Source organism: Penaeus japonicus, unplaced genomic scaffold (genome assembly GCF_977035675.1).
Source record: "Penaeus japonicus unplaced genomic scaffold, GWHDUDI00000001_assembly GWHDUDI00000015, whole genome shotgun sequence".
Lineage (NCBI taxonomy): Eukaryota > Metazoa > Arthropoda > Malacostraca > Decapoda > Penaeidae > Penaeus > Penaeus japonicus.
Window position 1 is genome coordinate 30753562 of NW_028234417.1, and position 15000 is coordinate 30768561.

Sequence of the window (15000 nt, forward strand, 5' to 3'; positions counted from 1 at the left end):
TCCTATCTCAAAATATTCCAAATTCTCCAAGAGAGTCCAAGTGAGCTATGGCAAACCAAATACCAAAATGTGGATTTTCAATGAAAATATGGGGTGGGGTTAAAAATATAAAGATTACTTAGCATAATAAAAAACAAGTAAAAACTTGATATTCAATCAACTTACGTTCCCTCCACATCAGTCTTCCTGCCATCTGGGCACTTGCATTTGGGTGCATCACAGTGGATCGGTCTTTCAAGAAGCTCACTGAAGGCATTTGGTTCTAGTTCCCAGCTTGCATCTCTGTAAACATTTTTAAATGCAATTATCTTTGACTGATGAAAAAATATACAATATACATCTAAATAATAGCCAAGACTCCAAACTATATCGAGAATGAAATATGCAAGACCTATATCACCAAATGGTCTTACTTTTCTGGGACAAAAATGCCAAGATTTTGCATTTCAAGCTGGAAAACATCCTTGTCATTACATAATGGACACTTAAAGAAGTAGCCTGCACTCAAAGCCAATCTCTGAAAAAAAATAACAATAATTAAAAAATGAATAAAAACTGTCCTCCTAGATTACCACATTTTTCAAGAACAATTATCACTTACCTGATTGTAAAGTCTTAGTGCATTATGACCTTTAAAAAGTCTGATGCTTCAATATCACATATATCACATCTGATCGTTTATGTCTATTGTGAGCTTTTCTACCCTTTTATCAACACACATTACCATTCACTGCCATATAATTATACAAAGCCTCTTAAAAGAAAATCAAAAACCCAAAGAAAGGTAAAATCCACTTCACAAAAAGCTTGACCTCCACTTACTTGCAGACATTCTTTGTGAAACCAAGTTTTTCTCTTGCAACATGGAGCCCAGATAGCCTTTTGGGAATTAGCAATCAGCTCTTCCATGCATATTGGACATTCCAGTTCTTCACCAGCCCCAAAGCCCTTTTGGTATTCGCGATGCTGGGAGCAGTAAGATCTGTTGAAAGATATTTTTGCAAACTCAGTATCTGTTTAATTCATAGCATAAAAATTGAAGATCAGCCACTAGTAAATTCCCCCCCGCCCTCAAAAAAAAAGCTGTGGGCCCCAACCGTTCTCAATAACATATCAATGACATGTAATGCATTCTTCTTCCACATGCACTTATGCATACAAATTATTTTCAGAAAAATGCCAAGAGGCACCCTTGTAAGGTATTCACTGACATCTAACATCCAACTGTCACTCCAGGCTTTCTCTGCAATATGAAGGCTGAGCAAGATGAGTTGAGAGCACTCTTGAAGTAACAGGGGACTTCATGTTGTCAACACTCCTAAGATTTTTTTAATTAACCCATTCCCGACGGGGGAATTCTAGCCTTGAATGTCCAAATGCCGGGGCGTTCGAATTATTAGGCCTAAATCAATTGAATGGCCGGCACAATACTGTGCCGCCCGGCAACTGGGCTTTTGAATGCGCGGTACACATGCTGTACCACCCGTCCTGTGTGGGTTAATTTACTGCAGTGTCATTTACTTTTTCCCATTGAAAGATGGTATCAATTATAAATTATCATTATGTGCATAGGGCAAAAGTGAAATACATAGCCTTCTAATCACTTTGGCAAAATACACTTGCTCCTTACCTCTGACACCATCATACCTCAGTCTACCACACACATTCATCTACTGACCAGGAACCTACATCTACTTACCAACTAAGAACATCTCCACCCAAAAGAGAATGACTTGTTTTATTAACCCTCTCTGGACGGGTGGTACAGTACTGTACCGCGCATTCAAAAGCCCCCGGGCCACACCATTGTGTATTGTGCAGCCATCATGATTTAGGCCTAATAATTCGAACGCCCCGGCATTGGGACATTCAAGGCTGGAATGCCCCCGTCGTAAGTGGGTTAATCCCTATAATTGTCAACAAATTCTTCTCACAATAAACTTCTTACTATGATGCAGAGCCATCACCATCAAAGTAGGAATATGATATGTACAACATATCAGGCTCACAGTTGCAAGTGGCTGTGGCACAGCTGAGACCTCTTGGCAGGAAATGCTGCTCACCACTGAGGCATTGTCTGCAATTTCTCAAAGAAAGATGACTCATGATGATATATTACCTATCCTATTATAAAGGTCCACAATATTGGTGTTTCTTCAACATAATTAAACTGACCTTTATCTGGCTAAAATACCTTTCAAGAAGTTGCAAGTCTACTATGAGCTGACATCTCTAGACCTTCACCATCAGGTCAAAACGAGTAGGAGTAGTGGGTAAAATTTTCCAAAGCCAAACATGCTGGCTGAGTTGCATTTGTAAGCCACATAACAGTATTGGAACACAACTTGAGGGGAAAGACACATTTGACGACACAACTGCTCCATACCAATCAAGACATTCTTCATTCCATCTACATTCTCCTGTACTTGACTCAACCTAGACTCCTCTTATGCCTCAAACACCTACTCCTTTTCTGTGCACATTTCATTATCTTCCCTTCCCATCCCAAACACTCTTCAACTGATGCAGCCTCTGAAGAACCTAGATCAGTACTTCCAGCTTCTCTGTCCTCCTGCCACACTTATGATCTGCTTTTTCATGTTTCATTAACCCATTCCGGCCGGGGCCATTCCGGCTTTGCACGGTCGCAATACCGGGGTTCTCGAACGCATAAGCCTAACGCCTCGAGATTCTCGGGTGCACAAGCCGCGAGCCTGGGTTGCCCGCTCGCTCTACCCGAGCGCGCGGCTTCCCCTCATAGCTCCTCCTGGGTGTCTGACGCAAAAACCACAATACGTGCTATCACGTCAACCGGCGTGAATGGGTTAAGGCATTTTTTTGTGTTTGGCATTGAATTTCACACCACATATCAAATACATACTGCACAATGGAGCAAAAATTTTATATATACATTTAGATGTATGCATATGTATAAATAGTAAGAAGATATAATATACAATGAGGTTACTTAACTCATTGGTCGCGATTTTAAGAAAAAATGTATACAGTCTGATGGCCGGTTTACATTGTTTGGCACGGTGCCATCCGCGTCTACGACCGACTCTGCCTTTGCAGCAAATCATGCCATCCACGCTTGTCATCTTCCTGGTGTAAGCGGGAGTAGGTGAAAATATGTCCCGTCGTGAATGGGTTAGTGTGGAATCGAAAAACATGTTTTATTGTTTTATTCTTTCTTTTTTTTTTCCAAAATGAAAAGAAGAACAATATGAATAATCATACACATACATATGAGTATGTACATGTACCTTGTGATGTGATATCATGGGTAATCAACAAATTAGAAGTAGTATTGCATTAGTAATTTTTTACTTTATTTTATTTCTTGGCCAAACACATTTGATTTTACAATAGTTTTTCGACTCAGATCTTTTTATTCAACCAATCAAGAAGCAGAAATTACCATGATGTCATCAATATCACATAGTTTTCTGTGACATCATTTTTTTTAACGTTATATCTCATTTTATGACACTCAAACACCTAAACTAAAGTAACAGAGTCTAAGAAATTATGTAAAATTATTATATTTGAGAACAATCTAGCGATCTATTGCTGACGTTTCAGCATGTCACAATTGCCCCTCCCGGAGTTCGGTGAGAAAATGCACAATGTCTCAGGACGTCACCCGGGTCCAGGGATATTTTTCGACCTCATGATAGGATGTCAACCGGCACGAATGGGTTAAAGAGGAAAAGTGCTACATTTTCTACAAAAAAGTTTTTCTTTTTCAGCATTACTTTTTGCATAAATTTAAATTGCTAGACAATACTACATACTTTTTTCAACTGAAATAAGAAGAAATGGAGATATCTTTTCTATAGGATCTTTTAGGTATATCATAAACTTACTTTATTATTTCAACAATAATAGGCAATTACAAATTTCCAATATTGTCAAAAATATATGAAATCATACGAAACCTAGCAGGTGCCAACTAGTTTGTATACATAACATACCAGGGACATGGCTTTCTCAGATATCTACCACCAACAATCCTTAGCCAGTTTGGTAGTAAAATCATGTTACCAAATATCTAATCTTTACGTTTCATCAGCAGACTATAGACACTGCTCTTGATTCCTTTGGAGCTTCCAATGCCATTGACCCTACACAATACAGACTAACAATCTATAACTCTCAAAAATCAGAGATAACGGCTTCCTTGACATACGCAGAATATCACCTTGTGGGGACAGTTTCGGAATCAGAAAAAAAGTCTGTGTGACTATACCGTCATAAATATCATACTATCAAAATTTACAAATAATTTATATTAAAAGTACAACAACTATAATATCCCTCACCTGAAGTCATCGGAAAATTTACAAAGAGCATTTTGTTTTACTCCACATGGGTAGTGGTAAGTCCTTCGACACTTCTTATTATAACAGCCAATTGTTGCCCCCTTTCGTAGACAATAGCAACACGACTGAAAGAAGGAAGCGTTGGAATCACACATAAGAAGGAAAAATAAAATTATTATAATTACCAAACAGGAGGAAAAAATACTCAGGAAATGCCCTCTTGACAACTGCTAATAACATATGATGGATATCAATCCATTTGCTTTGGTACCATTAGTACTACATTTCAAAAAATATTAGAAACAAAAATCAAGCGACAGACAGCCTTTTGGCACTAACAATCACATATCAATTACTAGGCTTGCATGACTTCACCTCATTACTCCAACTAATGAATTCTTATGGGAAAAAATCTTTATCTTAGTACTTCATCATCATGATTATTGTCACAAAAACAATAATAATTATGCCAATAACAGTAATAAAAAAACAAATATTTCCTAAACTTTTAGGGATGGGATAAACATGTGAGGTCAAAGTAGACCTAGTAACAGACTCCTTGGTAACAACTCACATAACATTCATTCACTTCAAAAGTAAATTATTTAATTTTTTGAAATATCTTGTTCTAACAACAACAAAAAACTAATAGCACAAATTTATTTTAGAGGTAAATCATTTGCAGTTGAAAGGGATTATAATATTTTAAAAGTGGTTAACATTTGCGAAAGTCTTCATTATCTCTATCAGCAATAGAAATAATATCTAACTGAAAATATAATAACATGCAAAGTGTAAAAGAGAGAACACTTCAACAAAGACATCATTCTAGCAATCACCTCATCCAAAAGACAGGAACTTGCTCTACAGGACGATAACCTAGTTATTATGTCATTCACCTCTCCTGGTATTATGAATTGAAGAAAGACAAATCAAAAGTGATAATGAAATCAGTAACTAATGACTAATAGTCAAGCAACTGACCAATTTCCGACCCCGCTGAATCTCCTTGACAATGTCATCTGCTAAGAAACCTAGGATTCCTTCGTTGTCTTCACCATTTTGTGCTAAGCCACTGGAGAACAGCTGAAACAACAAACATGTGTATTCATTAATAATAACATAGGGAAACATATACAATTTATAAAGATGAGAGGGCTAGCAAGAAAAGAGTGAGGGGGGAGATAAGATATAACAAGATAAACACAAAGACAAAGAGTAATGTGCAATAAAAATCCTTTCTTGACCTGAACAAAACTACTCACCAAGCAAAAATAATGCACTGACACCTCATCTACAGTGTAGAGTTTCCCAAATTCCACCTCATTTTCATCTTCACGACCACAAAAGGAGCATTTCAATGGCTGGCTCATTGTGTACCTGCAAAATATGTGAAGCAGATGGAGTAGGAAAAACAACCTTGTTGAAAGGATAACCCCGAAGCCACCTAATAAAAAATTAACTCAATAACACAAAGAACAAAACAATAATGCTGCAATATACAAACACATATGTACCATAAGCAAAATAAAATAAAAATTAAGGATGAAGCAAAAAGCATAAACATAAGTAAGAATAAATAAATCAAATAAATTATTATTAATCAATCAGTTAATTAATTGATCAATTAATTAATGGAATTCCAAGAATAAATAAATAAATACATATTTTAAAAAAATGAATTTTGGGAACACTTACCATGCTTATATAAGCAATACAAAAAAAAAAGGCTGTACCATACAAAATTTTGCTGAAGAGCCTCTTAGTTGTAATGCAAAAATTACCATGCACTTATAAAAAGGCCAAAAAAGAGAAAAGTACCCTGTAAAATGCTCAATCATAATGCAGAACTAAGAGAGATACTATAAACCATCACCAACAATGCGTACCTGTAAAATGAGTAAACTATGGTTACATGCCCTTATATTATCCTCTTACCCAACTGGAGATTTTATCGCTACAGTCTGTTTATTTACAGTCCTCTTTTCTTTGGGGGTATTTGTGCCCTCTTTAGTAGCAACGGCAGAGGAACAATTTTTGTTTAGGTTGTACCACAGTGATGACCTGGGTATCCCATGCAGCTCAGCTGCTTGGGGAATACCCATGAGCCCTTTGCGGACTTTGAGCATTGCCTCGGCCATGTCTTGAGGTAGATAGTTTTTCCTTCTTCCATCTGCAAAATTCCGAAGCATTCACATGGATTTCCCACTTCATCTCTCCAAACTTCTCCAGGAATATATGGAGGAGGAGGAACAGAGAAAGGGCCAAGGTATAAGGTAGAGAGAACAATTACGGAAAGACCAACAGCGAGGAAAATAAAGGAAGAACAGGAAGGGGAGGTAGTGAGAGGGAATATATGAATAACAGAAGATGGATAGATGGGGCCCAAGACAAAGAGTAATGTGCAATAAAAATCCTTTCTTGACCTGAACAAAACTACTCACCAAGCAAAAATAATGCACTGACACCTCATCTACAGTGTAGAGTTTCCCAAATTCCACCTCATTTTCATCTTCACGACCACAAAAGGAGCATTTCAATGGCTGGCTCATTGTGTACCTGCAAAATATGTGAAGCAGATGGAGTAGGAAAAACAACCTTGTTGAAAGGATAACCCCGAAGCCACCTAATAAAAAATTAACTCAATAACACAAAGACCCAAACATAGCTGCAATATACAAACATAAATGTACCTGAAGCAAAAAATAAAGATAAAAACAATTGAAGCACAAAGCATAAAAAATAAGTTAAGAATAAAAAACAAAATAAATTAAAATAATCAATCAGTTAAAAAAAATAAACATTAATTAATGGATTCCATCAATTAAATTAATATAAATACAATTTTAAAAATGAATTTTGGGAGAACACTTACCTGCTACTATAAAAAAAATACAAAAAAAAAAGCTGTCCTACAACTTTTGTGAAGAGCTCTTCGTTGCTATGCAACAAGTACCATGCACTTATAAAAAGGCCCCAAAAAAGAGAACATACCCGGTTAAAATGCTCAAAATAATAGCAGACCTAAAGAGATACTATAAAAAATCACCAACAGTGCGTACCAGTAAACTGAGAAATAATGCAGAACTAGACCCATATATAATCACTTACCCACACTGGCTATTATGTAAAATGAGTACTGATTATTTACCTGTCCTCTTTTTCTTAGAGGGAGGATTTGTGCCTACAAACGCAACGCACCCGTTAACGATGCCCCCAAATAGATAAGGTTGTACCACAGAGAATCTGTTTTCTCCCAATCAGCACCGCAGCAATGGACCAACCCCATGAGCCCAATGCTGCCACCCCCCCCCCCCCCCCCCCCCCCCCCCCCTCCCCCCATGAGCCTCCCCCCTTCTATCTCCTTCGCCCCACCCAACACTTATGCGGTAGCTAGCCTTTCCTTCTTCATCTGCAACATTCGAAGCATTCACCTGCGATTTCCCACTTCATCTCTCAAACTTCTTCCAGGAATATAATGAGGAGGAGGAACAGGAAAAGCGGCCACCAGGTATAAGGTAGAACAGACAATTACGGAAAAGACCAACAGCGAGAATAATAAGGAACGAATCAGAGAGGAGGCTATAGTGAAAGAGGAATCGAATAAAGTAGATGGAGATGGATGTAGATGGAGATGGATGTAGATGGAGATGGATGTAGATGGAGATGGATGTAGATGGAGATGGATGTAGATGGAGATGGATGTAGATGGAGATGGATGTAGATGGAGATGGATGTAGATGGAGATGGATGTAGATGGAGATGGATGTAGATGGAGATGGAGATGGATGTAGATGGAGATGGATGTAGATGGAGATGGATAGATAGACATGGACACAGAGAGAGAGAGGGAGATTGGAAGGCAGGGAGGGAGGGAGAGGGGGGAAAGAGGGAGAAGGAGAAGGGGAAGGAGGGAAAAGGGGAGGGGGGAGGGAGAGATGGATGGATGGATGGATGGATGGATGGATGGATGGATGGATGGATAGAGAGGGAGAGGGAGAGGGAGGGGGAGGGAGAGGGAGAGGGAGAGGGAGAGGGAGAGGGAGAGGGAGAGAGAGTGGGAGAGGGAGAGGGGAGAGAGGGAGAGGGAGAGAGGAGAGAGAGGAGAGAGAGGGGGAGAGGGAGAGGGAGAGGAGAGGGAGAGGGAGAGGGAGAGGGAGAGGGAGAGGGAGAGGGAGAGGGAGAGGGAGAGGGAGAGGGAGAGAGAGAGAGAGAGAGTGAGAGTGAGAGTGAGAGTGAGAGTGAGAGTGAGAGTGAGAGTGAGAGTGAGAGTGAGAGTGAGAGTGAGAGTGAGAGTGAGAGTGAGAAGAGAGAAATGAGAAAAGAGAAATGAGAAAAGAGAAAAGGAGATAGGGAGAAAAGAAGAGAGGAGAGGAGAGACAGACTAATAGAGAGACAGAGAAAGACAAAGAAAGATAGACAGAGAAAGTATGAAGACAAGAAAAGACAGAGAGACAGAGAGAGAATGGTAAAAAAAGGAAAGAAAAATAATAAGGAAAGTGTTAAGTGCATTCAATTTATAAATCATGCATACAATGACAATACTTTAATTAAAAACAAAACAAATAAAACTACTAACTACAAAATTATATTGAAATAAATCTCAAAGTATTCCAAATGTTTTAAAATTACTCAAAATTTATACAGCAAAATTAAAAAAATACATATATATAGATATAGATATACAGTATATGATGCACACACAAAATAAAATTCAGATCACAGTCAAAGGTGACCCTGAACCACACACTGTTACTTTGTAAATCTTAGAAACACAAAAGAGAAAAACAAAGCTCAAAATTGCAATGCAAGCAACTGCAGATGTAGTATGAAAGTAATTAGAAATGGATCATAATCAAAACAAATAAGATCAGCACTGCCATAGGTAAACAAAGCTATAGGTGTATTATGTTGTAAAACACAGAGTAAAGAAAAATGAGAAAGAAAAAAGGTTCATCCAATCCAAACCTTTTGACAGACATGGAGAGAAAAAAATAATGTTGTTTTCTCATATCCACAATTAAAGGTTGTGGCATCGTTATTTAAATTCTTATTCCATTCTACATAATCAAGTTATTTTTCTTTTAACCCATTACAGACAAGGGATAAATTTGCTGGCCCGGTCTCCAGGATGAGTTTTATTTCAGCAGCTTCACACAACATACCTGGACTTTTCTCACTCTCTTTCAGTCAATCATTGTAAAACTAGTCATTTTTGTTTTATAATTTCTTAGTGTTTTATTGTATTGCAAGACTCATATGTGTCATGTGACAGGCTCTATAAATGGTTCAGTTGACTAAAATTTTAGTATAGGGTCCATATCAGCTCATTTTCTTAATACTCAGTGTGATAGAAGTATTGCTGTTCTATGGGAGGATAAAAGCAACCTTACAAAAAACACATAACCATCAACAATGAAGATAACATAAGGTAGGGAAGAGGAAGGAACCCTGTGCTTATAACTGTAAATGCCACAGTAAAAGGCATCCCTACTGGCACAGGGGTACATGAGTATGGTTTGAGTCACCTTCCCCTCCACGTTCTGCCTAGACATCCTTCATCTGAGGTACTTTAGATCAAGAGGTTGGCAACTTGCTATGTGTCATTGCTCTATAAAGATAGTACTTGCAAGAGACAGTGTATGGGTGCCATTCAAGTCTTTCTCTCCTGCTGGTGCTAAAACAAATTGGTGCCATCTAGGTTTTGAATGTTAGGTGAAACTCATTTTGCTTAACCCATTGGTCGCAGTTTTAATAAAATATTTAGGTAGTAGGATGACTGGTTTACATTGTCTGGCACGGTGCCATCCGCGTCTAGGACCGACTCTGCCTTTGGAGCAAATCATGCCATCCACTGCTAATGGGTTAATATTACTGCAATTATTGTAATTATGACTGCAATTGTCATCACTTATTCCTTACTCAACCAGTCCACAATGGGTTAATACAACAACCAATCTTCAAAATGAGTTTCACTGCAGCACATAAAATATGGAAACAATTAGTTGTTTGTCAATAACAAACTAAAATCAACATTGATTACATAAAACAATAATAGAATGATTGAAAGATATGATCGGATCCAATCCAGTTAAAATTAGCTGGAAAGGACAGCAAAGCAATTCTCCTCTTGGGTAGGCAAGGTTCAACCTCTAAAAAATTATTGACGTGTCAGAACATCCAATGTAGTAATATGAGGTCAACAGTTCAAAATTTATTTCTCTTTTGTGGGCCAATTTTGAAACAAATAGAACTCAAAAAAAGGCTGTACTGTGTATGTAAAGTGTTCTGATATCAGAGCATACCCCCAACACCTCTGCTTTCCCATAGAAGCACTCACATTGATTATTTATTCTCATTATCACTATAATTAGTTGTTTTTCTCATCCTAATTATCCATCACTATTATTACTATTACTAATATCATTAGTATTACTATCATTATTGTTATTATTACAGTTGGAACAGTAACCTTAAAACCCAAGAAATTTCCCACATAACCTGCTCTGCATAGATGTAGAATTGGAAAGTATCCTACCCTACAGGGTTAGTGAGTTATTTAATTAGATTTGATTTGTTTCCCATCAGAACATTCTAACCCATTTACGCCGGGGCCATTCCTGTTTTGCACGGTCGCAATACTGGGGTTCTCAAACGCGTAAGCCTAACATCTCGAGATTCTCTGACACACAAGCCGCGAGCCTGGGCTGCCCACTCGCTCAACCCAAGTGCACAGCTTGCCCTTATAGCTTGTCCCGGGCGTCTGATGCAAAAACCACAAAATGTGTCATCACGTCAACCGGCTCCAATGGGTTAAAGTACTCATATATACCCTATACATTTTAAGCCATATCCTAGAGCTATAATACTGTAACAATTTCTTTTTCTTTTTTTTGAACTGGAAGTGCATAATCCACAAGAAAAATTAATTGCAGGGTCTAGGCAATTTCAAGCCCTTTCCAAAAACAGAAAATTTTGGATAACAGTGAATCTATGTTAATTATTTATAATTACAGTTATGATTACTGTACTACCTAAGGTTTAACCCATTCACGCCGGTTGACGTGATAGCACGTATTGTGGTTTTCGCGTCAGACGCCCTGGTCGAGCTATGAGGGGAAGCCACGCGCTCGGGTAGAGCGAGCGGGCAAACCAGGCTCGCGGCTTGTGGGCCCGAGAATCTCGAGGCGTTAGGCTTATGCGTTCAAGAACCCCGGTATTGCGACCGCGCAGAGCCGGAACGGCCCTGGCGTGAATGGGTTAAGACAACAAATTACAAAAGAAAATTATCTGCAACTTACATGTACATTCTGCATCCCAAGTAAACACAATTTCTTAATGCATTGTCATCAAATATTTATCACAGTAAATTTTAACTAATTTGAAATAGAAATCATGTAAAAAAAAACAAGCTGACCTCTCACAGATGACCTATAAAACGTTTAAGCAAGGCTTAAGTTTAGATTACAAATAATCCATAGCCATATATGTAAGAGTTTGATTTAGGTACACCATATAATGAAAATTGATTTCCATAGTGAGTGAGAGTGCGTGAGAGAATCACATTACAGAAATATTTCTAAACACTAATAAATGTATCAATATCAGATAAGTAACAGAAATGTTTGATACAATGTTTAGAGTATGACCAAAAACAAATCCCATTCCAAGACTATTTCACTGATAAGTTCTGATTTACCAGAATGTTTGTTAACCCATTGCGGGCGGAGGATAGATTTGCTTGCCCAGTCTCCAGGATGCATTATATTTCAGAGCAAGGTAGTTTCACACATCATACCTGGACTTTTCCCACTCTCTTTTAGTCTCAAAGCTAAAGGTATTTTTGTTTTGATTTTTGTGTGTTTTGCTGTATTTGGAGACTTATATCTGTCATACCACAGGCTCTATCAATGCTGCAGTTACCTAAAATTGAAGTTTAAATTCAAATCAGTTCATTATTTTCTTTATACTCAGTGTGATAGAGGTCTTGCTGTTTTATGGGAGGATAAAAAGCAACTCTATTTTTTCTTATTTATGTACGGTCATGAATGAATACGAAACATATAACCATCCACAATAAGGATAGCATGAAGAGGTAGGAAAGAGGAAGGAAACTTGACTACGAGTACCATAGTAAAAGGCATCCCTACTGGCACAGAGGTACATTGTAGACATTGGTCATGATTTGAGTCACTTTCATCTTCTCATTCTGCCAGCACATCCTTCACCTGCGGTACTTAAGAGCAAGAGGTCGGCAACTTGCTATGTGCTATCAATCTATAAAGACAGTGCTTGCTAGAGACTGTGGATGGGTGCCATTCAAAGCTCTCCCTCCTGCTGGTGCTAAAAGAAAGTGGTGCCATCTAGGTTTGGTGAAACTGATTTTGGTTAATATTATGGCAATTATAGTAATTATGACTGCAATTGTCATCATCACTCACTCATTACTCTAAGCATAATAAAATAACACAGTGATCCGAAATCACCGAACGTCAAGTACATCACGACTCTCATTGTCAGGCCTGAGCTCCTGCATCATGTATGTCATGACACCTGTCCGCAATGGATTAAAAACAATATTAGTCTACATCACCAATTGCAACTTATTACCGAGTAATTTAATGCTTGACAATTGTGTACATAACTATGACCAAATTCAGCACAACCCTCCAAATATCATAGCATCATAATAAGGATAGACTATAGTGTATGCCACATTTTTCTCATCATATGGGTCCATACTGGTATGCAGTTATTATAAAAGGATTTGCTATAGCAGGATATCTATTTGGCTTGTTTTTTCTTACAAGTATTTATATATTTCTTGCAATTAATGTTTCATGACAAGAATATAGTTATGCAATTATCTTTTCAACAATTCTTATCTTGGTCATTAGCATTAGGATCGCTGATATGCAATTGTGGTTTTATGCTTTCTTTTTGCCAATTCTTTCTTATATATAACAGTGTTGTTTTGTGTGTTCTATAGGGCTAATAGCTTAGTTTTTCTCAACTTTTCTGAGAAGAACCATATATAAGGATGTTTAGCCTGGGCTGGGCATCTTATGATGTGTGTTCTATTATCTTATAGTTATATATGTGAATTAATAAGATATATTGGCAAAGTTATACTAATCAGCATTTGGTACCATGCAATTTCAACAAAATGAAAAATGTAGTATGAAAGTGATCCATGGGTTCTATATTGTCACAATTAATTAATCATATAAGTTTCTACCAATTTTCAATGGGACAGATCAAATTAAGAGCCCTCCGTCTTCAATCCGACAAATTTGTCCAGTCTACTTCTTTGACAAGACCAACTCGACGCTGACTGGTTGAGTCTGGGATGACCAAGCTCAATCAGTTGTTGGCCACAACACGTATGAAACTTGCCATTCCTTTCCTACATATCTCAGTGATGTAAAATAAATCCTTTTACATATAAGTAACAACACATCATAAGCCACACTGCATTTCAAATATGCCAATCTGAGTCATTGTCTCATTTTGCTCAAGCGTCCCAAGCCGAACACTTGAAAAATTCAATATATCTGTTCTTCTTAGTGAAATATTCTTCCGAATTACTGCAGACCTTACTGGCAATTTAACATCAAATTCGGAACAAGTCCAAGCTCCAATTTGCCATAAGATAAGTTTAGAATGTTTATTGGTCTTTGCCAGTTTAAAAAACTGGCGTTATGGCAAACAACTGACACTACCACTGCCAGCTAAGGTACATATAATAGTAAATAACTCTTTCACTCTCGAGTTCCAAAAATAATTGCGTGCACAAAAAGTGTCTTAGAATTCAGATATTTATCTTTCCTATATTTATTATACATAGTAAGTGATATCTGTCCCAAACATTATTTTAACCCTTATCTATTAGGTCAACGACTTCAAATCAAACATTTATTCAGACAAGACCTAAACCATAAGCAAAAGTACAGTCCTCAGTATGCCCTTACAAAAAAAAAAAAAAAAAAAAAAAAATATTAGATAAACAAATCTTCCTCTTGGTGAACCTGTTCGTTTATTTTCATTATTTGTTTGTTTTGCGCTGAATAATTTCCTGACAAACTCGACAACCCTAACTAACTTCAAACCCCACCCTGCTATGAGAGAGAATGGCATCCGCTTATAATCTGATAAACTTTTTTTTACGTTGCATTACAAGCTCAATAACCTGTCGTGTTTTGGTGTAATTTCGCTAATCTTTTGCACTTGCTCATACAAAAAAAATATTGAATTACAAAATCTGATTGGAAACGAGTAATAAAGAAATGAAAACTTTAAATGAAAATGGGGGGAAAAGAGAAAGTAAGAAGAGCCAAATAAGCAGGAAGGAGAAACAGAAGACACATCCTAAATGGATATAAAAAAAAATAAAGTAATTGCAGATACACTTTCTGTTTGTTCTCAAAGCAGCTCGCGTTAATAAGCAAAGTCGCAGCTAGGTTATCATCTGCAATAATTGTTCTTCCCGTGAGTGGTGTTGTCACGAGTGTATGACCAACGTACCTTGAGATATTTGACGATTCATTTCGGGTTTGCTTCGGCCAACTGTCTCCCGCCAGTCGCCGCTTCCAACACAAATCGCGGTGTTGCCGAATCGAGTGCCGTTTCGCGTTTAAGCTTTTTGCTGAATATCTCCACTGGCTGTGGGGTTATT

The 15000-nt window shown here is 37.6% G+C and overlaps 1 protein-coding gene across 2 annotated transcripts in view; it reads right to left on the reverse strand.

Moving 5' to 3' along the window:
• Positions 1–15000, reverse strand: part of LOC122249905 (uncharacterized) — a 30139-nt gene that overhangs the window by 15132 nt on the left and 7 nt on the right. Inside the window, exons 1-8 of one of the 2 annotated variants that reach the window (XM_043011096.2) lie at positions 14850–15000; positions 6264–6498; positions 5591–5705; positions 5310–5411; positions 4326–4450; positions 823–982; positions 414–517; positions 166–282 (exon numbers count right to left, since the gene is read on the reverse strand). The exon at positions 14850–15000 is cut by the window's right edge and continues 7 nt beyond it. In XM_043011096.2, the coding sequence (XP_042867030.2) occupies positions 166–282; positions 414–517; positions 823–982; positions 4326–4450; positions 5310–5411; positions 5591–5705; positions 6264–6498; positions 14850–14871 (980 nt within the window). In that variant the 5' untranslated portion in view covers positions 14872–15000. The remainder of the gene's footprint in view (positions 1–165; positions 283–413; positions 518–822; positions 983–4325; positions 4451–5309; positions 5412–5590; positions 5706–6263; positions 6499–14849) is intronic. The other variant, XM_086544771.1, reaches the window with a different exon arrangement.